Source organism: Nerophis lumbriciformis, linkage group LG09 (genome assembly GCF_033978685.3).
Source record: "Nerophis lumbriciformis linkage group LG09, RoL_Nlum_v2.1, whole genome shotgun sequence".
In the NCBI taxonomy this organism is placed as follows: Eukaryota; Metazoa; Chordata; class Actinopteri; order Syngnathiformes; family Syngnathidae; genus Nerophis; species Nerophis lumbriciformis.
This window is the reverse complement of record NC_084556.2, coordinates 30,055,135-30,079,694: the sequence shown is the minus strand read 5'-3', so window position 1 is coordinate 30,079,694 and position 24,560 is coordinate 30,055,135. Positions and strand designations below refer to the sequence as shown.

At 39.4% G+C, this 24,560-nt stretch overlaps 1 protein-coding gene across 7 annotated transcripts in view; it reads left to right on the top strand.

Moving 5' to 3' along the window:
* The window catches only part of slc8a4a (solute carrier family 8 member 4a), a 102,389-nt gene extending 81,137 nt beyond the window's left edge, over nucleotides 1-21,252 (top strand). For all 7 annotated transcript variants that reach the window (XM_061963384.1, XM_061963383.2, XM_061963379.2 and 4 more), the window contains 2 exons: nucleotides 3,687-3,959; nucleotides 19,915-21,252. In XM_061963384.1, coding sequence (XP_061819368.1) covers nucleotides 3,687-3,959; nucleotides 19,915-20,294 — 653 coding nt within the window. In that variant the 3' untranslated portion in view covers nucleotides 20,295-21,252. The remainder of the gene's footprint in view (nucleotides 1-3,686; nucleotides 3,960-19,914) is intronic.
* The last annotated feature ends 3,308 nt before the right edge of the window (nucleotides 21,253-24,560 follow it).

Sequence of the window (24,560 nt, the reverse complement as noted above, 5' to 3'; positions counted from 1 at the left end):
AGACCTTCTTCACCTAAATGGGAATATATGAACACCCCAGCAGTCGGCATCCTAATGACAGCAGAACTTCCACGGTAAGTGATGTTTTATTATGCTAGTTGGCGGCCATAAAGTCTGCAGTGAGTAGTAATCAGGGATGAAGGGGGGAAAAAGCAAACGTTGAGATGCTTAAAATGATCAAAATACGTGAATATTAAATGTTACTATAAAGGGGCCCATTTCTACATTACATCTCTACTAAATACATTGTATGTATAAAACCTCAATGGAGGTGTTTGGTTGTTTTTTAAGGTCTTTGTGGGTGGAAATGGGTTCCATTGTAAGTACACTTTTGATTGCATTTATTTAATATTTAGAATGCAAACAAAAAAAACAACATCCATTGTCAAGTCTCTCTTAATGATTGTGAACGATAGGCAAAATTCCCAAAAAAGGGCAGTTCCCCTTTAGGATACAAAGAAATGTAGTATAATTGGCGTAATGGAAGTGATTATTATAACTGAAATTAGCTGCTAGCCACAGGCAGACTAAAAATAAATAGTGTCAGCCAAAGCAGATCAGCATCTGTGATCGGCATTAAAACGGGGACGTAGAGTGGCCATGCCAGCAACGTGAGGGTTCCTTGTTCAATCCCCACCTTCTACCTAGCTCCTCACGTCCGTTGTGTCCTTGAGCAAGACACTTCACCCTTGCTCCTGATGAGCCGTGGTTAGGGCCTTACATGGCAGCTCCCGCCATCAGTGTGTGAATGAGTGAATGTAGAAATAGTGTCAGAGCGCTTTGAGTACCTTGAAGGTAGAAAAGCGCTATACAAGTATAACCCATTCACCATTTGAAAAGGCATTAATCGACAATGGCGATCGCGTACCTTTTCACAAAAATCGGCCGCAGGCACATGCCTGCTTTTCACCATATGAGTCATAAAGTTTTACTGCACTCTAAAGCAAACAGGAGTCTTGTCCTAATCATCATGTGTCATTCAGTCAAAGTCAGAAAATAGACCGTAAATATACAAACGAAAATACAGCGCTCCAATTTTTCATTAGCATTTTGGTTTTATTTTTGCTCTCCTTGCCTTTTAAGACAAATATAAAACATTTCCTCTGCATCAAAATGAGAAAATGTTACCATCTTGTCAACTACTATGTGAGGCTAGTTGTTTAGTTTGGCTTTTAATCAGTTCCCTCCAGGATTTTGCTGACTTTTTTGTGAATGTTGCAGCCTATTATACCTATTTTTGCGGATGCTTTTCCCACAAAGCTGCGATGGTTTGAAGATTTTTTATGAATTTATTTTAAGTGTTCTTTGTAACTGTGACACACTGTAACGTGTGGTCACATTAAGTAATGTAATTGTTTTCAAGAACCATTATTTTTTTGGTTCGCAAACATTTATGTTGGGAGTTGTTTCTTCATTCTACCACTAGAGGGCATTCCCAGCTCATTGAGTCGTTTTGTAAGGCAGGTTGTCCTGTTGTCTTTTCTGTGTCCTTTACAGCAGTGGTTTTTAACCATAGAAGGCCGCCAAAAAGAAACTGTTTCTCAGCTGTGGTCCGTATGGGCCGCAGCTGTACTCAGTTGTAATACACTTTTTCACCACTTGTGGCAGTAATGACAATATCAAACAAACAGAAGAAGTCTGGAGCTAAAGCCATAGAGAAGTTTCTTAAGCACACAAATTATGACTTAAGTGGTGAAGCTGTATTTTAATTGTTATTTTATTTTTTAAGGACCGTTTAAGAAACATATTTTCTTTTCTTTTTTTTTAAATGTAGCACCGCGTAGTTGTATGTAAATGTATTTTTCATCAGTTTTTGTGAGTCTCTTTTAAAGTGTATCTGATTTGTATTTATTTTTTGTAATCAGCCTGACCTAAGCCTTGATCATGATAATTGTGATTAACACATTCTTTCATAATATAATATAATACTATAATATACCAGTATATATTATATACTGTATATATAATATGTAAATATTACATATATGTTATATTTTATATTGCTACTGTGGTACATTTTGCATCTACTTTATACCTGCATTATCCTTTCCATCCTTTGTAACTGAGCTACTGTGTGGAACAATTTCCCTTGTGGATCAATAATGTTTGTTTAAGTCTAAGTCTATATCATTTGAAAATGTTTTACACTTTAAGTAGGTTAGATATAAATGTTGAAAACGCTTAAAATCAGGAATAAGATTACTAATTCAGGGCCCCGAGGTCAAAAAGATGAAGAAACCCTGCTTTAAAAGACCGCATGAGCCTCACGTCAAGGTTTAATTTGCTGGGTATTTTTACACATGTGACTGTTGTGCGATCGTACAATTTTACTGGCCTGCTTTTATTTTGAAGGCCAGTCAAATAAATAAAAAAGTGTGAAAGAATCATTCTACTTTACGATCGTACAATGTTTTTACAAGCAAACAATTCTGCAGCTGTGCGCTTAATTCTTGCAACTACACCCTCTCAAAAGCCGGAGAAGTTGATGAAAAATGAATGTGGCCCATCCTTAAAAACTGAAGTGGGCAGCCTTGCCGTGCCTGCACAATTAATGGCTATTAAGTATATATGGCCATGTTTGTGCTTTTTATTTAATATAAAATTTAACACATGTTTTCACCCTTTTAGTTAAAACTCATTTGGTTTTAGAATTTTTTTGATGTGCACTAGTGCACGTAACATCGGGGCTGAAAGATGACTTGCTCATTCGATGTGTCATTTTTTTGAACATGCTCTTCTAGCTATGTTCTTCTCTCCGGTTCACAGAGGTTTGTGTACAGAGTTTATAAATAGAAGCACACTTCCTGACATTATACAAGGCCCTCTCAGTGAATCCTACAGTTATACACTCTCCAGTACACAAGATGCAATACAGTAGTTTAACATTTCAAATAGAAAATAAGGCAAAATGTTAGAAAACATTTTAATAATGAGTAATAAAATGGTAAATGGGTTATACTTGTATAGCGCTTTTCTACCTTCAAGGTACTCAAAGCGCTTTGACACTATTTCCACATTCACACACTGCTGGCGGGAGCTGCCATGCAAGGCGCTAACCACGACCCATCAGGAGCAAGGGTGAAGTGTCTGGCTCAAGGACACAACGGACGTGACGAGGTTGGTAGAAAGTGGGGATTGAACCAGGAACCCTCAGGTTGCTGGCATATATATATATAATAATATAATAATAAAATAATAATAATAATAATGAATTACATTTGTAACGCACTTTACATTTGTTAAAATCTCAAAGTGCTACAAAATATATATTTTTTAAAAGTAAAAAAAAAAGAAAAGTTAGAATATAGAATAAAAAAATTTAATATAAATAAAAACATGAAAAACACTATTTAAAACATATAAACATAGATAAAAAAGAAATAAAAACATGAAAGCACTGGATCAAACAGATAGGCAAAGCAGTGCATTTAAAATCAAGAAGGCAGAGAAATTAGATAAAAGCTGTGCTAAAAAAAGTGGGTTTTTAGTCCCTTCTTAAAACGGTCGACCAACAGTGGTGCTCTAAGGTGGTCGGGGAGAGCGTTCCAGAGTTCGGGTGCGGTCGAGCAGAAAGCCCGGCGGCCCATTGTTTGTAGGTTTGTCCTATATAACATGTTATTCAAATAACATGAATAACTACAAAGTGCTGTATGTGTTTTAATGGCAACTTCCTCCACCTTTTGCAGGTGATGATGATGAGGAAGAGAGCGGCGAAGAGCGGCTGCCCTCCTGCTTTGACTACATAATGCACTTCCTGACAGTTTTCTGGAAAGTCCTATTCGCTTTCGTCCCGCCCACCGAGTACTGGAACGGCTGGGCCTGCTTCTTCGTCTCCATCTCCTTAATTGGCGTCCTGACAGCTGTAACCGGGGACCTGGCCTCTCATTTCGGGTGCACTGTTGGGCTGAAGGACTCAGTGACCGCCGTGGTGTTCGTGGCCCTGGGCACGTCTGTCCCAGGTGAGTGTCTACTGCTGTTATGTCTGATTTCTGTCGGCAGCTACAGGAGCAGCTGCTCGGGAGGAACGGTGTAACCTTTGCCTCGCTGTCTGTCTTAACGAGTTGTATCGCTGACAGTGCTGGCCCAGCTGCAATGTCTTAAATATGATCAAAAACAGTTTTCTTCTATTTTAGCTTTACTTAGACTTAGACTTAGACTTCCTTTTTATTGTCATTCAAATGTGAACTTTACAGCACAGATAAGAACGGAATTTCGTTACATAAGCTCATGGTAGTGCAGGACAAAAAAGCAATAAGGTGCATATATAAATAAATAAATATATATAAATAATATTTATAATATTTATATAAAATAAATATATATATATAATATATATAAATGAATAAATAGATTACACTCCGGCTTCCTCCCACTTCCAAAGACATGCACCTGGGGATAAGTTGATTGGCAACACTAAATTGGCCCTAGTGTGTGGATGTGAGTGTGAATGTTGTCTGTCTATCTGTGTTGGCCCTGCGATGAGGTGGCGACTTGTCCAGGGTGTACCCCGCCTTCCGCCCGATTGTAGCTGAGATAGGCTCCAGCGCCCCCCGCGACCCCAAAGGGAATAAGCGGTAGAAAATGGATGGATGGATATAAAATAAATATATATATATAATATATATAAATGAATAAATAGATTACACTCCGGCTTCCTCCCACTTCCAAAGACATGCACCTGGGGATAGGTTGATTGGCAACACTAAATTGGCCCTAGTGTGTGGATGTGAGTGTGAATGTTGTCTGTCTATCTGTGTTGGCCCTGCGATGAGGTGGCGACTTGTCCAGGGTGTACCCCGTCTACCGCCCGATTGTAGCTGAGATAGGCTCCAGCGCCCTCCGCGACCCCAAAGGGAATAAGCGGTAGAAAATGGATGGATGGAGTACAGATAAACATATTGCACTTTTTCACATGCGTCTACGTTTATGGATGTATCTTATATTGTCTTTTTTATTCCAGCGAGTTAATCCATTTTGGGGGGAGTTGAGGGGATAATTTACTTATGATGCGTTCAAGAGTCTTACAGCCTGAGGGAAGAAGCTGTTACAGAACCTGGAGGTTCTGCTTCGGAGGCTGCGGAACCTCTTACTGTACACATCGCCTCTCCAGCCATTTTGAGGATGTTTGTAAATCAATCTTTTATTCATTTATTTTTTAACACCACTCATTTAGTTCATATGTGCAGTAGGAAGGGGACTCATATGGCTCCATTCGTCGCGGTTTACCTGACACATGAGAAGTGATGAACTGTGGGGGTGCACTTTCTATGTTAGCCACCAGATGGCAGTAGAGTGTAGCGTCGCCTACGTGTTGACTACTAAAGCCAGCCTAAAGCCTACACATAATTAAGGTAAAGTTAAAGTACCAATGATAGTCACACACACACTAGGTGTGGTGAAATTATTATCTGCATTTGACCCATCACCCTTGATCACCCCCTTGGAGGTGAGGGGAGCAGTGAGCAGCAGCGGTGGCCACGCCCGGGAATCATTTTGGTGATTTAACCCCCAATTCCAACCCTTGATGCTGAGTGTCAAGCAGGGAGGTAATGGGTCCCATTTTTATAGTCTTTGGTATGACTCGGCCGGGGGTTGAACTCACAACCTACCGATCTGCGGTGTGCTGCAGGGGTCAATACTGGATCAAAATTGTTTAACATATACAGGTAAAAGCCAGTAAATTAGAATATTTTGAAAAACTTGATTTATTTCAGTAATTGCATTCAAAAGGTGTAACTTGTACATTATATTTATTCATTGCACACAGACTGATGCATTCAAATGTTTATTTCAATTAATTTTGATGATTTGAAGTGGCAACAAATGAAAATCCAAAATTCCGTGTGTCACAAAATTAGAATATTACTTAAGGCTAATACAAAAAAGGGATTTTTAGAAATGTTGGCCAACTGAAAAGTATGAAAATGAAAAATATGAGCATGTACAATACTCAATACTTGGTTGGAGCTCATTTTGCCTCAATTACTGCGTTAATGCGGCGTGGCATGGAGTCGATGAGTTTCTGGCACTGCTCAGGTGTTATGAGAGCCCAGGTTGCTCTGATAGTGGCCTTCAACTCTTCTGCGTTTTTGGGTCTGGCATTCTGCATCTTCCTTTTCACAATACCCCACAGATTTTCTATGGGGCTAAGGTCAGGGGAGTTGGCGGGCCAATTTAGAACAGAAATACCATGGTCCGTAAACCAGGCACGGGTAGATTTTGCGCTGTGTGCAGGCGCCAAGTCCTGTTGGAACTTGAAATCTCCATCTCCATAGAGCAGGTCAGCAGCAGGAAGTATGAAGTGCTCTAAAACTTGCTGGTAGCGTTGACCCTGGATCTCAGGAAACAGAGTGGACCGACACCAGCAGATGACATGGCACCCCAAACCATCACCCAACCATGCAAATTTTGCATTTCCTTTGGAAATCGAGGTCCCAGAGTCTGGAGGAAGACAGGAGAGGCACAGGATCCACGTTGCCTGAAGTCTAGTGTAAAGTTTCCACCATCAGTGATGGTTTGGGGTGCCATGTCATCTGCTGGTGTCGGTCCACTCTGTTTCCTGTGATCCAGGGTCAACGCAGCCGTCTACCAGCAAGTTTTAGAGCACTTCATGCTTCCTGCTGCTGACCTGCTCTATGGAGATGGAGATTTCAAGTTCCAACAGGACTTGGCGCCTGCACACAGCGCAAAATCTACCCGTGCCTGGTTTACGGACCATGGTATTTCTGTTCTAAATTGGCCCGCCAACTCCCCTGACCTTAGCCCCATAGAAAATCTGTGGGGTATTGTGAAAAGGAAGATGCAGAATGCCAGACCCAAAAACGCAGAAGAGTTGAAGGCCACTATCAGAGCAACCTGGGCTCTCATAACACCTGAGCAGTGCCAGAAACTCATCGACTCCATGCCACGCCGCATTAACGCAGTAATTGAGGCAAAAGGAGCTCCAACCAAGTATTGAGTATTGTACATGCTCATATTTTTCATTTTCATACTTTTCAGTTGGCCAACATTTCTAAAAATCCCTTTTTTGTATTAGCCTTAAGTAATATTCTAATTTTGTGACACACGGAATTTTGGATTTTCATTTGTTGCCACTTCAAATCATCAAAATTAAATGAAATAAACATTTGAATGCATCAGTCTGTGTGCAATGAATAAATATAATGTACAAGTTACACCTTTTGAATGCAATTACTGAAATAAATCAAGTTTTTCAAAATATTCTAATTTACTGGCTTTTACCTGTATATACATTATATATATATATCAATGATATATCAATGGAGTGAAGGAAACAACATTTATTGGTGTTATAATTAACACAATGAATTAAAACATAAAAAAAAGTACAACATAAAGTAGCAATACATATTTCAAAAGTAAAAACTATGCTAAATATGTTCTTTACCAAAAATCACTCCATATTCTCTTCTGCTCGCTAGTGTTACCATACAGTACCTGAGTTATTGTGTAGAACGATGGGGAAACCATTATAAAAGTATGCATCAGTCACTAGTTGTGCTATACATAAAACAATACTGTGTTGGTACCAGGGGGAAGGAGACGGCACAGAGGCAGGTAAACGATTTAGACTTAGGCGTGTTTATCATAATAAGGGTATGAAGGGTATACCAGACTAAAGATATGGTGTAAGACTATGTGATCTAAACTGGAGAGTGTTACCGGCAAGTGTTGAAGGTGCGTCTTGGGAAGAGTGCTGAAGTCCAAAGAGGGCGAGGCTAGCTTGGAAGTCCGTGGGCAGGCGAGAGGTCGAGGGCAGGAGAGAGGCGTCAGGATCCGTGGGCAGGCGAGAGGTCGAGATCGAAGCAGCAAGAGATCCAGGGGAAGCCCGGGGAAACGAGACACACAGCTCGAGTCGAGGGAACAAAGGGATACTGCGGGGTGAGGGAAAAACAACCAGAAGTTCATGTGATGAAAACATCAACAAGGTGCATAAACGCAGCGAGAGAGCTAGAGACGTATAACACTTTACCATACAGATGGCTAGGTTCTGGCACTGGAACGCAGGACGCGCTGGTCTAAATAGTGTGCGGCGTCCTCATAAGCGGCAGGTGCGTTGATAGCTGATTTGGAACCGGCTGGAGAGGAGCGCGCCGCGGAGAGGAGTGCGAATGGAAGCGCTCTAGTGAGCGCGCTGAATACGCCCGCGCCGTGACAAATACATCCTGTTAATTAGAGAACACACTAACCCTCTATTTATTAAAACAAGAATACTTACTTACTTATTACTTACTTAGTCCTCTTGCACTTCAGGGCGCTTAGAGCCGACCATAGCAACCAGGTCTCTCCATCTGGGTCTGTTGTGGGCAAGGTGTTGAGCTTGTGCCATACTCACATTGCAGGCCTTAAGGTCCTGGGCTAATACATCCAGCCAGCGAGTCCTGGGGGCGCCTCTAGGGCGTCTCCAGCCAGCTCGCTGCGGGTTGAAGTCCAGGATTTTGCGCGTGGGGTGTTCCCCCGGCAGGCGGATGACATGGCCATACCAGCGCACTCGCCGCATTGCTGCGAGGCGAGAGGCTGGGAGCTGTTGGGTTAGCTCTCTTAGGGTCTTAAAACAAGAATAGTGACATTTTAGCTGTTTACAAATGCACCAAATAATTGAATTTCAAAACAAGAATAGTGAAATTCAATTATTTGGTGCATTTGTAAACAGCTAAAATTATGCACCAGCAAACTATAACTTGCTACAAAGAATGACGAGGAAAATAACCTTTAGGAAAAATGTAACTTAAAATATGTGTATGCACGTAAACTGTTAAGACCTTCAGTATATCAGTATGAGGAATTAAATTATGGAATGGATTAAGCAAATAAATCAAACATTGTAGTAATATCATTCTGTTTAAGAAACTGTTCAAACTGAAAGTGTTAACAAAATACAAGAAAGAATCTTGAACCTTAATAATAAATCAGGTATATTGATATTTTTTTGTGAATTGTATTATCATTATTATATATGTTGCATATAGTTATGTCACAGATTTAATACAATCGTGTTATCTTGTTTCCATGTTCGAGATGAACATAAACATAAATTAAACCAGCATCCATTTAGTTGTGGGCGGAAATGTTTTTCCCTGCTTAGGGCCCACCCCTAAACACTGTCACAATCGATCATTAAAGGCCCTCTATTATGCTGACAACATTGGCACCTATTTCATAGTTATGGATCTAAAAATTATGTTAACAGGTACAATTCTCCAAAATAGACACAGTAGTGATTTTAGGCTTGTTCTCTAACGACTTTCATCCCATTTTGGAGCGCCCACTTTTAAGGGTTGCGTGTTCTAAGTGAAGTGAAGTGAATTATATTTATATAGCGCTTTTCTCTAGTGACTCAAAGTGCTTTACATAGTGAAACCCATTATCTAAACCCATTACTAAAACAAGCACCAACTTGATAGCACACAAACTGATCCACTAAACGTGTGCAAGGTGGATTGTGTCTGTTTAGTGAGCAGAATAAGGCGTGTAATTCATTTTGCATCTCTGTTTTTATTAAAGAATATTTTGGAAATTGTGCTGTGCTGTTGTTCTCAGCTTGACGAGTAAAGAGGCGACTCAATGCTGTAAAAAAAAAAAAAAGAGCAAGCGTCTCTTGTTGCGCCCAAATCAAATCAAATCAACTTTATTTATAAAGCACATTTAAAATTTACCACAGGGGTAGCCAAAGTGCCCAAGGTTTGTAGATTATTGTAACATCTACGATGTCGTTCACAACAACGCAAGCAGATGAGATGTATTGTGGGTGTATGGATTGCTGCTGCTAGTTTTATTTCCATAGTTTAGTCGCTGTTTCAAGTGGCCGTCTCGACATTGTTTAGTTCAGAATGGCCGGCATTTGTGTGTCGGGGATAAGTGAGCACTACTGGACTCATTATTTTCCCAAAAAAAAGTCTCTTCTCCTCACAATGACAACATTTCACATCCAATTATGTCAATTTCCCTGACATTATGTTGCGTTTATCAGCGGATTCCATTTTATTGGCCAATTATGTGACTCTGTTCGTGGTTACGTGAACCCGGAAATCATGTACCTGACTTCTTCTATTAAGTTTAGTGATTATTGGCGTAGAAGCGTTGTGTCAAATAAAAATAGCAACCATAGTGACATCCCAAACTACATGCTAATTTTTCACTCATCTGGTCAAACTCCAGAATTTTCATGCCAATTGCACGTTGTTGTTTTTTTATTATTATATTTTAATCAATTGTGAGAAGCCATAAACAAAATCAATATTAAAATTTGATTAATTGTCCAGCCTTACGCAACACGCCCACTCATAGTACATTATTTAATTTTTTTTGGCGCATGCTGTTTAGCGCGTAGTATTTGGATCTTAGTAAATCAGGCCCTATGTGTTTTGGTAGCATCTTCATCTCAAATCTGGTTATTTTCACGCAGTATTTGAATACATTTACATAATACACACAAAGGGAGCAATAATGAGTCAGAATCAGCAAAAAAATATTATGTAGAGTACATGTTGGACTTTGTGTCCTTCTATTTGGCATAGAGCAGACACACTAGTGGCTACAATTTGAAGCTTAATAGTATCCATATCGTAAACACAGAAGTGTAGGTCTGCTTCACTCTCGCAGCAGGGGAAGCTCCGCCGCATAGTAGAAAAAAAGAAAAACAGAAAAAGAAGAGAAAAAAGTATAAGCCACTAGTATTCTATTTTACGTCCTCTTCTACTGATGTTTTTTGCTGGAATTATACCTTGATTTGAGCTGAACTGTGCTTGAGAATTTATTTATTTTTTTAAACATAGAAACTTAAGTCGTTTTCAAGAGAAAATCCAATTTTCAGCAACTTTACAAGAGTGCGAACACACAAGGCCAGGCAAAGTTTTAAAAAAAAAAGTATAAAAAGTATTAAAATGTAATAATGAGCTTAAGAAAATACCCATGACAAGATAGGAAACACAGGCTATATCGTGTCTGTATTTTATAATATTTATATTTATTTTTGCTCATATTGTCAACCGTATCAGTTTTCAAGTAATAATGGACAAGGCTGGCAAAAACGTGCAATTAAGTGATCAAAATACTAGTTTTAGGTCTTTATCCACACGGTCTATGTGGGCAAATGTGCTCGAGTTCCGTAGATGGCGCCACACAAAGAGGGGGCGGCATATCACGTCTGGCAATGAAAAGGGGGCGTTCCAAATACAGTTAGTTATCTACCCATGACTCAAAAATAATTGATACTGTGGGGAAAGGACCGCCAGATTAATTTTCGAGCGCAAAAAATACATAAAAATAACTTTTTAGTGAATGTTTTCTGAACTAAATTAGTCCGATTTCTCAAATAGTTTGGCTCTAAATAGACATTCCACAACCCATGGAAACGCCTTCATCCGATAGTGTTCTGTTTTTGAAAAATCAGACTAACACATCTGGATTATGCGATTGAAAACCAGATCTCTCGATGTGCGCCGCTGGAGTGGACCCTTCGTATTGCGCATGTGCCAGTCACTACACGCAGGATACAACCCGAAAGCAGATACCATTCAATAAATACATAAGCAACAATTGGAATAAGGAGGGGACTGTTTATTTGCTTCATGAAATAGAATAACAGATCGGTTTGAAGTGCTTTGATGGGAGAGAAAATGAAAGGGGAGCTTTATTTAAGAAGGTAGCTAAGGAAATGGCTTAATTCCGACTCCCAAATGAAATACAAATGAGATGAAAGAGAATGAGGCAGGTATATTAAAGGCGAATAATAAAGCATACACAAACCTTCACGCTGCATTTGTGCACTCCACACTGATAAACAATAACTATGTATTACACACAACTGGCAAGATAGTCCAGAATAACAGCAACCTTCATTTAGAACAGTATCAGTCAGGGCACAAACAGTCTTTTCCTTCAGATTTAAAACTCCTTCCATCAATCCACAGAGCCTTATTAAATGAAATCCGAGACATTCAAAAGTTTTGTTTCCATGATTCTCCAGCCGAAAATTCCTTTCTAAAAAACTGTACTGCCTGACTGTCTTTACCTCGGACCTGCATCCACCCCGAAACATTCTTGGTAGTAGCGTACATGTTCATAGCGTAATATTAAATCATTTGTTGATACTGTCTGCTAGTTAACATCAGCATAGCCATAAGAAACGTAATATTTGTAATCTGTGCCAATATTACAGTGGACATCCAGAACTACAAAGCTCGGCTGTTGACTTGTAATGAGCTGCAGAGGCCTGGTGTGATGTTATATGCCAACCACAAAAGCAATACATTTATTTACGCAATAAGGAAAAAAGTGCCTCCCAGTGTACGGGAAGCACACGACGTATGACCAATAGTCGAATTAGAGGGTATGCATGGACACTGGGACTTCATGTGTTAGGTGTGAAAATACAAAAAAATAAACTATTTGAAAAATCAGACTACTTTAGTGCATGGAAACGTAGTCACTGAGATGGGAATGCCCCCTGGTGGTAAAATGTAAATGTTTATAACTGTAGTAAAATCATACAGTATACTTTATAAATTATGTGATCACACAACAACACCTAAAATACTGATAACAAATTTGTAAAATCACAAGCTTGTCATGATCAGTAGGACCCCCAATGCGGACGAAAAAATAAATAAAATTAATAACAAGAAGAGCACTCAAAAAAGAGTGAGGAAAAAATAACTAAGGATGCACACTTAAGGTGTGAGAAACATAAATAGCACACAGAAGGTGTAGAGAGGTAACATTTAACCCTACACCGCCACGCTGAAACTGACCCACAGGCAAACTTGCCAACCTTGAGACCTCCGATTTCGGGAGGTGGGGTGGGGGCGTGGTTGGGGGCGTGGTTAAGAGGGGAGGAGTATATTTACAGCTAGAATTCACCAAGTATATATAAGAAATACTTGACTTTCAGTGAATTCTATATATATATATATATATATATATATATATATATATATATATATTTATTATATATATATATATATATATATATATATATATATATATATATATATATATATATATATATATATATATAAATAAGATAAATATTTGAATTTCAGTGTTCATTTATTTCCACATATACACACACATAACACTCATCTACTCATTGTTGAGTTAAGGGTTGAATTGTCCATCCTTGTTCTATTCTCTGTCAATATTTTTCTAACCATGCTGAACACCCTCTCTGATGATGCATTCTGCTTCGTCTCCTTGTTGTGTGCGCAGTTGTGCACTGCACTCTCTAAAAGCCATAGATGTTATTGTCACATATGCATGTACAGTAGATGGCAGTATTGTCCTGTTTAAGAGTGTCACAACATTGCTGTTTACGGCAGACGAACTGCTTTACGGTAGACGAAAACGTGACTGCTGCTGTTGTGTGTTGTTGCCGCGCTGGAAGGATGTTAATGAAACTGCCTAACAATAAACCCACATAAGAAACCAAGAAGTCGCCCTGGATCATTCTACAGTTATAATGTGATTGGGCAGGCACGCTGTTTATATTGTGGGAAAGCGGACGTGAAAGCAGGCTGTCCTCACTCAGGTCTGCATGGAGCTGGAGGGGGCGTGGCCTCCAGCTCCGCCTGAATTTCGGGAGATTTTCGGGAGAAAATTTGTCCCGGGAGGTTTTCGGGAGAGGCGCTGAATTTCGGGAGTCTCTCGGAAAATCCGGGAGGGTTGGCAAGTATGCCCACAGGGGTCGAGAAGCGTAAGTGGAGCCAAAGCAGAGGAGATGTTCACGACTGGAAGGGTGAATCATCAGCCATCTACTGGCATGGAGTGAAGAAACTTGAGAGCTTATGTAGTAATGAGAAAATGAGTATCAGGTGTGCACACAGGTGGCTACCATACTTGCCAACCCTCCCGAATTTTCCGGGAGACTCCCGAATTTCAGTGCCTCTCCCGAAAATCTCCCGGTACAACCATTCTCCCGAATTTCTCCCGATTTCCAGCCGGACAACATTATTGGGGGCGTGCCTTAAAGGCACTGCCTTTAGCGTCCTCTCTCACCTGAAAAGGAGACTATTATATATGTCTCCATTATCCATAGGTTTATCTATAACCCATAAAGTAGGCAGGCACGGAGCTATTTCTCAGCGTGTGTTTATTCCAGCCGGCACGTTAATACACTGACACACAACATCCGGATTCCCATCATGCATTGCTTCAAAACTACGGCAAGTAGTAATGTCCAAAATTTCCAGCCGGACAACTATTAAGGGCGTGCCTTAAAGGCACTGCCTTTAGCGTCCTCTCTCACCCGAAAAGGAGACTATTATATATGTCTCAGTTATCCATAGGTTTATCTACGTTTGTATAACCCATAACACGGTGGCCAAATGGATATAGTCACTCATGAACGGTCAGAGAAGCACAAGGCGGCGGCAACGCAGCACCGATCACAAGCCAGTATTATGGGCCACCTCGCTAAATGGAGACCCGAGGGTGTAACATATGCAGAGACAAAGATGGCTATGCTGATAGCTGCAAGAAACATCCCGTTCTCATTTGCGGATGTTTTCAACAAATCCGTGAAGGATATGTTCCCAGATTCAGAGATCGCTCACCAGTACTCAAATGGCAGAACAAAGGCTACTCAAATAGTGAAAGGTAGGTGTTTTTTTTTTTTAAGTAAGCAGCAAGTACAGTACAGTTAGTAGAACAACTGTGTTTTCATTACTGTGTACTGTACTATATATAAATATATATATATATATATATATATATATATATATATATATATATATATATATATATATATATATATATATAAAAGAAATACTTGAATTTCAGTGAATTCTAGCTATAAATATACTCCTCCCCCTTAACCCCACGCCAACCCCGACCCCTCCCCCCAATCTCCCGAATTCTGCCATATCATGACCAAGCTTCTGTTATTTAAAAAAAAAGACATTACAACTTCTGCCTCAACATTGTGAAAAACCTGCTGTAAAATCAATCTCAGATAAAAGCCCTCAAAATCCTGGAAAGACTGATTAACTAGACAACAGTGATCCAATATATATGCAGTCTTAGTTTGAAGATCAACATGACTTCCTCAGCTATTGGAGGTTGACCTGTGATGATGACATTCATGGCACAGCTCCACCTGGCAGCAATAAAGAATAATTGAAACAGGAGTTCCAAAACGAGATTGCATTCTCCAATTCCAACCCCTTTGGGGGTAAAATTAATTTCAGGATTTTTTTTGCTGTATTTTGGCCAAACGTATTGTTGTGTTGTACATTGTACATGATTTTTTCAGAAGAGGGTTTTAATGTTGAATTATACAATTTCAATGTCCAATTCTTTCAACGGTGTATGGCAGTGGTTCTCAACCTTTTTTCAGTGATGTACCCCCTGTGAAAATGTTTTTAATTCAAGTACCCCCAGAGCAAAGCATTTTTGGTTGAAAAAAAGAGATAAAGAAGTAAATTACAGCACTATATCATCAGTTTCTGATGTATTTAATTGTATAACAGTGCAAAATATTGCTCATCTGTAGTGGTCTTTCTTGAACTATTTGGAAAAAAAGATATAAAAATAATTAAAAACTTGTTGAAAAATAAACAAGTGATTCAATTACAAATAAAGATTTCTACACATAGAAGTAATCATCAACTTAATGTGCCCTCTTTGGGGATTGTAATAGAGATTCATCTGGATTCATGAACTTAATTCTAAACATTTCTTCACAAAAAAAGAAATCTTTAACATCAATATTTATGGAACATGTCCACAAAAAATCTAGCTGTCAACACTGAATATTGCATTGTTGCATTGTAATGAATGGAATAGCCTACTTGATTTGATGTTCAGTTTATGAACTTACATTCATATTTTGTTGAAGTATTATTCAATAAATATATTTATAAAGGATTTTTGAATTGTTGCTATTTTTAGAATATTTAAAAAAAAATCTCACGTACCCCTTGGCATACCTTCAAGTACCCCCCAGGGGTACGCGTACCCCCATTTGAGAACCACTGGTGTATGGTACACTGGCAGTTATTCCACAATAGTGCAAAGCCAAACAAGACATATGAGTCACTTTTCAAAGGGCATGAAAACATTTTTATTTTTGATTTATTTTCATTTTTTCTGAAATCTCTCAATCAACTTCAGCCCTAAAAAAAATACCAAACATGCTTTGATCAAATTATGTTTCACTATACTAAGTTATCACTTAATATACATTTGCATAATATGATTTATTTTACTAAATTAAAAATTTAACAGTAAATGATGAAAAAAACAGTTTGATAGTTATGTTTAGGACTAAAGTTAATTGAGAAATTTGAGTAAAAATATATACAATATGAATCCAACATGTTACAGTAATGAACACCCTTCAAAAAGTCAGGACTTTTAAGTCCTGTTTTGATCCAAAGATAATTAAAATCTAGTGTTCCCATAGGGTTAAAACTATTAGGAAAAATTATCGCAACCGACACATAAAAAGAAAGTATTGAAAACGCACAGTACTCTCAGAGTTTGCAGTACTAAAACGTATTCTTTTCTCAAGTCTGAAGCAACTCACAATATCCTTTTATTTCCCACCAGAGTGAATGTTTTGCTCTCAGCATTTACACGCAAAGTTTGCTGACTAAAGTCGATGGTTTAGCTTTTGTATTATGGCCTTATTTTTATGTGAGGTCGAGGCTTGTGAAACTTGGCAGGGAAGTAAAACTATCAGCCTTTAGGGTAGAGTGCCCTTGACGTTTCATTAGGGTCCATCCAATAATGTTTTCAAAGCTGAATGGTGTTGTGTTGTTTTCAACACTTTAATACAATTGCTGGCGCTTGCCCTCCTCGTCGGCCAAGGGTGTAGTTGTTCCCGAGGCACCCCCGCCTCTCGAGCGCACTTCCCATGCTCACCTTCCTCCTCGTCAGCCACAGATGTGGCAATTCCATGGAAGCCCTCTGTACCAATGGCAACAGTACCTGGAGACTGGGCGTAACCTCCGCTACTTCGCGTTTATCCCGCACCTGTTACTAGCTGCGACTACCTGAATCTTCCCCGTTGGCTGCGGCCACACATGGCCTGGACTGTTGGCCGGCCCTTCGTAGTGGGGGCGCAGTTTGACATCCCTTCCCCAGTCATCCCTCTGCCCTCACTTTAGTTTTGGACTCTTTTCTTCATGTCTGGGATTTTCTTGTAATGTCTGGGATCTGTTATGTAAGGGAGGCATTCTGTCATGATTCCACATGACATGGACTTTGTTAGTTACTTTCCTGTGTTCTGTATCATTTGCCATCCTGGTACTCTTATTTTGGTTCTACTTGTTGACTCCTTGTTTTGCTGCATCTTCACTTTTAGTTTCCTGCCAGCGCAAGTGTTTTCCATTTCCAGTCAATTTAGGTTCACCTGCTGCTCCTTGCCAACGCCAGCTTATTGCTTTTTTAGTGTGCGTTAGTTCCTCTGCTACTGTACGTGGCTTGCACTAGCCTTTTGATTCTGTAGTTGTTTGCTCTTTGAGTATAAAATTAAAACTATTTTTACCTGCAGGCCACTTTTCTGTCTTTGCATCCTGGAGTCACGCCTTCAGCCGACATGCGCCATCTTGACACGGGACTATTCAACTAATTTGTTTTAACAGCCACATTTCCAGGAAACAAAGTCTGGGGGCCTGGATTCCTCGCTTCATTGCTTTCCTATTTTGAGCACTGGCATTCTCTGTAGTGGACAATTATTTTTGGTCTATTTATTTTGTCGAAAATAGCCCTGTTGTGCACAATACAAGTGTAAGTATTATGGCTGTCAAAAATAACGAGTTAACCTATGCGACTAATAACAAAACTGATTGTATCAATCATGTATATACTCAGATTAATCACACAGTTTATTTTGCCCGTACATCCTTCTCTACCTTAATCGTGGATGGTTACTATAAGGGTTGTTAAATGGTCAGTGATCATGTCAATGCATACGTCAGTGCAAAGATTAGGTAGATTTCATTTAAAAAATGACAACCTGATAGGACTTTAGATTAATAAAAGTTTTGAGCAAATAAATGACACTTAAAGGGTAACATTATCACAATTTCAGAAGGGTTAAAACCATTAAAAATCAGTTCCCAGTGGCTTATTATATTTTTCAAAGTTTTTTTCAAAATTTTACCCATCACGCAATATCCCTAAAAAAAAGCTTCAAAGTGCCCAATTTTAACCATCGTTATAAACACCCGTCCATTTTCCTGTGACGTCACATAGTGATGCCAACACAAACAAACATGGCGGAAAGAACAGCAAGCTCGGATTCAGACTCGGATTTCAGCGGTTTAAGCGATTCAACAGATTACGCATGTATTGAAACGGATGGTTGAAGTGTGAAGGCAGGTAGCGAAAACAAAATTGAAGAAGAAACTGAAGCTATTGAGCCATATCGGTTTGAACCGTATGCAAGCGAAAACGACGAAAACGACACAACAGCCAGCGACACGGGAGAAAGCGAGGACGAATTCGGCGATCGCCTTCTAACCAACGATTGGTATGTGTTTGTTTGGCATTAAAGGAAACTAACAACTATGAACTATGTTTACAGCATATGAAATACATTTGGCAACAACATGCACTTTGAGAGTGCAGACAGCCCAATTTTCATCAATTAATATATTCTGTAGACATACCCTCATCCGCGCTCTTTTCCTGAAAGCTGATCTGTCCAGTTTTGGAGTTGATGTCAGCAGGCCAGGGAAGCTAGGGTCGATAGGGGGTTTAGCTCGCTCGTCTGCGGGAACAAACTGCCGCCATTGCTTGCCGTGCTACCGAGGTCCTTTGTCCCTGAATTGCTCACACACTCCGGCAGATTCAATGGGGGTCTGGCGGCAGATTTCTTTGACTTTATCGTTGGAAATGCATCTGCTTTGAGTGTCGCAGGATATCCACACATTCTTGCCATCTCTGTCGTAGCATAGCTTTCATCGGTAAAATGTGCGGAACAAACGTCCAATTTATTGCCACTTTCGCATCTTTGGGCCACTGGTGCAACTTGAATCCGTCCCTGTTCGTGTTGTTACACCCTCCGACAACACACCGACGAGGCATGATGTCTCCAAGGTACGGAAAACAGTCGAAAAAACGGAAAATAACAGAGCTGATTTGACTCGGTGTTTGAGAAAATGGCGGATTGCTTCCCGATGTGACGCCACGTTGTGACGTCATCGCTCCGAGAGCGAATATTAGAAAGGCGTTTAATTCGCCAAAATTCACCCATTTAGAGTTCGGAAATCGGTTAAAAAATATATATGGTCTTTTTTCTGCAACATCAAGGTATATATTGACGCTTACATAGGTCTGGTGATAATGTTCCCCTTTAAAACATGTTCCTGCACGACATTCTGAGAATAAAATTGCACTTACGTCCAAAAATTGGGTTCTTTTTTAAGTTATTTTGGTAACACTTTAATATTGGGAACATAGTCATCATTAATTAGTTGCTTATTAACATGCAACCCTAACCTAAACCCTAACTACAAATGTTGGTAACACTTTTGTATGGGGAACATATTCACCATTAATTAGTTGCTTATTAACATATATGTTCCCCATACTAAAGTGTTACCGTTATGTCAAATCATGCAAGCCAGTAAAAACCTGTGATTAATCATGATTAATCCAAAATTGAAAACTGTGGTTAAAAAAAAAAAATCATTTTGACAGCACTTGTAAATGTACACGAAATATCCAAGTATGCCAGTAAGTAAGTCTGCCACTGTGTTTACACTGGTCTGAATTCCTCCTTATAACGCGCCGCCAGTAGAAAAGCCCTAGTTTAGAAGTATCTATTGATCCTAAGGACAACGTCCGTCAGTAGCTTGAAGGATATATTACATTTAAATTGTTCAACATATATTTGCTTGTTTGTGGGGTGGAAGATCAATACAGTACCTTCTCCTTGTCCTCCAGACACTTTTGCGAGTAAAGTGGCGGCCATCCAGGACCAATATGCTGACGCATCGATCGGCAACGTGACGGGCAGCAACGCAGTCAACGTGTTCTTGGGCATAGGGGTGGCGTGGACCATCGCCGCCGTTTACTGGAAAAGCAAAGGCAAGATTTTCCAGGTAAACCCGGGCTCTCTAGCCTTTTCCGTCACCCTCTTCACCATCATGGCGCTGGTGTCCGTGGTAGTGCTGCTCTACCGCCGCCGACCTGCCATATCGGGCGCGGAGCTCGGTGGCCCACGGACAGCCAAACTCCTCACCTTCTTCCTCTTCCTCTCCATGTGGTTTATTTACATCCTCCTGTCCTCCCTGGAGGCCTACTGTCACGTGCCTGGCTTCTGAAGGTCCACAAGCAGACCCTCTCTTTTTACGTGTTTTTGTTTCTATACTTTCACAAATTACATTTGCTGCCAACGCCTAAATTACACTTCTATTTTTCTTTTTTCATCATTTCCGCTCGGATATCCAAAACATATATCTCCCCTCTGTGTAAAGACCTTTTATTAGTTTAGTTTTGTATGATATGACTTTATAAACAATGGAGAGCACGGAATGGCATACTGTAAGTCATACAACAGGAAAGATAGAAGAAAGGGGTGTGACTATAAAACAAACATTGATATGTATTACTCAAGCTTTACATTAAATATTCATGGTATATCATGTGACAGATGAACATTGTGTGTGCGGGTTTTGTGAACGAGTATAGTTTTCTTTTTTGCACGCCGATAAAGAGTTTCTTGGAAATCTGTTTTATAGTACATTATGTAATGTTTGGACAATGGTGTGTTGGTGTGCTCCTGTAATGTGAATATCAGCAGTGATCTGGCAACACTCGGTCATCAGTGCCATGTTTGATATAGCCATATAGTGCAAATACATTTTATAAAAGGGCAGAGTGCCTGCTTTAAATTGTGTTCACAATTTAAGGGTGTTTACATTTGCGTGTGTGTGGGCGTTGAATCAAACTTTCCATAAATATTCCAGATGTTTGGTGACACTTTATATTTATTATCTGTCACACTGGCACTGTGAACATTAGCAAATATCATGTCTTTTGGAAAAAGCACAGGTCCATTTTTGCAACGAGTTTAAGCACAATAAAGGATTGTTTGACGGACATGAGACGTGCCGGAACAGAAGACTAAATGTACGACCTGGGTGTTGTATGAAATAGTTTTTTTAAATTTAATTTGTAAAGCCATATTTACAATAATACTGTCAACAGAAGTGTTTGATTTCAACATATTGATATGCATGTTTAATGTATAAAAATGGAAATAAATGTTGGTCATTTATGAAAATGTGAGATGTCTTATTGTCATCATTTCTACTGCAAAAGGAAGAGAGAATTGTGTGATTCTTAATAACATTGATGTCATTGATGATGAATGTGAAGTGGATTATATTTATATAGCGCTTTTCACAAGTGACTCAAAGCGCTTTACATACTGAAACCCAATATCTAAGTTACATTTTTAAACTAGTGTGGGTGGCACTGGGAGCAGGTGGGTAAAGTGTCTTGCCCAAGGACACAACGGCAGTGACTAGGATGGCAGAAGCAGGGATCAAACCTGCAACCCTGAAGTTGCCGGAACGGCCGCTCTACCAACCGAGCTATACCGCCCCATTGTGTTAATGTGGGTTAATCCATCATTAGTAAGTAAGTAAGTGAGTACATTTTATTTATAAAGCGTTTTTCACAGATAAAATCACAAAGCGCTGTACAATACATAGATAAAGTAAAACAACAATTCCATTTAAAACAACAGAGGCAACATCGTAAAAAGGATACAAAGTGGATTAAAAATGATAGTTAAAAGGTATATTAATTAAAAGCTTTACTAAAAAGAGAAGTTTTCAAATGTTTCTTAAAAGTTTCAACACAGTCAAGATCACAGAGGGACTGGTGCAAATTGTTCCAGAGTCTGGGAGCTATAGCCTGGAATGCCAGGTCTCCACGGGATTTAAAACAAGTTTTTGGGATCTTTAGAAGACCCTGCCCTGAAGAGTAGGGGCATAGCAAGTCAGTGATGTACTGAGGGGCCCCACCATGCAATGCACGGAATGTCAGGACTAAAGTCTTAAACTTAATGCAGAATTTAACTGGAAGGCAATGAAGACTGGATAGAACGGGGGTGATATGGGCTGTTCTGGGTGCACCGGTCAAAAGTCTGGCATCCGCATTTTGTACAGTCTGAAGTCTCTTTAGCGTTGACTTGTTGAAGAGAGTGAAGAGAGAATTGCAATAGTCAATGCGAGACGAAATGAACACGTGAATGATCATTTCCAGGTCCAATTTTGACAACAAATTTCTCACTTTAGAAATTTTTCTGAAATGAAATTATTAGTAATCTGGTTAAAAATGTAATCTAATCATCTACAAAACGTCTGAGACGTCCTTGGCAAATTTCTATTTTAAGCTCGTGCAAAATAAACACATTTAATATTTATTAAAAATACTTTATCGCCACAGAACTTTCTGTCAGCAGTCTGCACTTAAAGGGGAAATGCACATTTTGTGAATTTTGCCTATCGTTCACAATCCCTAAGTGAAGCAAGAATACAATGGTGTTTCTTTTTTTATTGCATTTTAAATCGTAAAGAAAAGCTAGCAACGCAGGTAATGGGGACAAGATGTATGTCGCCAATGAATCAACCAAAAACTCCATCAACAATTTGTATACACGCTGTAAGCATATATGTAATGTAGTAACAGGCACCCTCATAATAAAATGTAATATTTACAGTATTTTGGTCATTTTAAGCATTACCGGAACATTTTGGCATCACAACATTCGCTATTTCCTTCGACAACAATAACAACTACTAATAATGCAGACTTTATGAGAGCCAACAAAGATTACTTTGGGACAAATGAGGATCCATAACCTTATATTTTTTAGCCTTAATATAAGGAGGATGAGCTACAAGTTTTAGAAGCTTTGGGCTAACTACATTCAGCTCTAGTGAAACACTAAGTGTTAGATCTACTAAAGGTTTGCGCATACTAAAACACGTGCAAACTTGATAGCACATGCAGAGCTGATCTACTAAACTTGTTGTGTGCAGTAGATTGCGTCTGTTAAGTGAGCAAATTAAAGACCACAATCCGTTTAGCATCACCGTCTTCATGAATATGCAGAATATTTGTTGATCATCAGAATGGCCACAATACTGGGAGGAGAAGATGTACTGTACATATATTATACAGTAGAGGTGGGAATTTTTGGCCACCTTATGATTCGATTACGATTACGATTCAGGAGCTGCGATTCAATTAAAAATCGATTATTGATGCATCTTTAATTTATGTAGATTGATGCAGTTTTACATTTATTTTTATTTCAATAAATAAGCGTTTATCACTTGCAACTTAAAAAAAAAAAAAATGTATTTGGAATAAGAAACAGTTAAATTAATTCCCACATTTATTTAATGAAAATGTGTGCAAAACTGGACCTAAAGTTAAAGTTGAAGTACCAATGATTGTCACACACACACTAGGTGTGGCAAAATTATTTTCTGCATTTGACCTATCACCCTTGATCACCCTCTGGGAGGTGAGGGGAGCAGTGAGCAGCAGCGGTGGCCACGCCTGGGAATAATTTTTGGTGATAAGTGCCTTAGAAAAAGAAACTGGTCGGATCTCAGTGAGGTGGCTCGCTGCAGTCAGCCAAATTTTGGAAATGCCTGCATTACTTGATTTACAATAAATACATCGATTATCGATTATTGATGTTTTACTAATCGATTAAATAATCGACCATGTCTGAACTGCATACGCAAAGTGATTGATGAATGTTCAAAAAAATCAAATAAAAAGGCTTTAGAAATAATAATGTTATGGTACCACACATTGCAGTCCGTCATAGTTGTACAAAAAACACTTGATAACTAATCGCAACCAGATTATTTGATTTATCTAACCTTTTGCGCAACATTCTGAAAAAACTACCACAAAATCAGGTATTTTAGGCCGCTTCAATCAGAAGAAATGTCCACCAATTATGGAAGGACTCTTTTATGCAACAATTTGCACAATGAATTATTTAAATACAGCCCTTGATTAGCTGACAACTATCATGATGTGTGTGTGTGTGTGTGTGTGTGTGTGTGTGTGTGTGTGTGTGTGTGTGTGTGTGTGTGTGTGTGTGTGTGTGTGTGTGTGTGTGTGTGTGTGTGGGTGGGTGGGTGGGTGGGTGGGTGGGTGCGTGCGTGCGTGCGTGTGTGTTATGTGTGGCGTGGATTGCCAACTTGGAGCAGGAAGATGGTGGGATGTAACCTCTCTTTAATTGTTATTACCCAGGTGTCCAAGCTGTCATTTCATGTTGTCTGTCTGTGCCAAAGACAAACGGCCAGCAGTTGCAAGTTGAACCTTTGGATAGAAGATGAAGAAAGAGAAAGTGAAAAAACAAACAAACAAGGTAATGGACTCCAAGGCCATAACAAAACTGTTCAAGCAGTTGAAGCAAGAGAAGCAGCTCAGGTTTGTTTGTACACACTTTGAATAATCCTCTCCATGTAGACTTGTTATGATATATATGAAGCCATAAGGTATAATAATGTAGTAAATAGCACTGTTTGTACAGCAGATGGCCCCCTTAT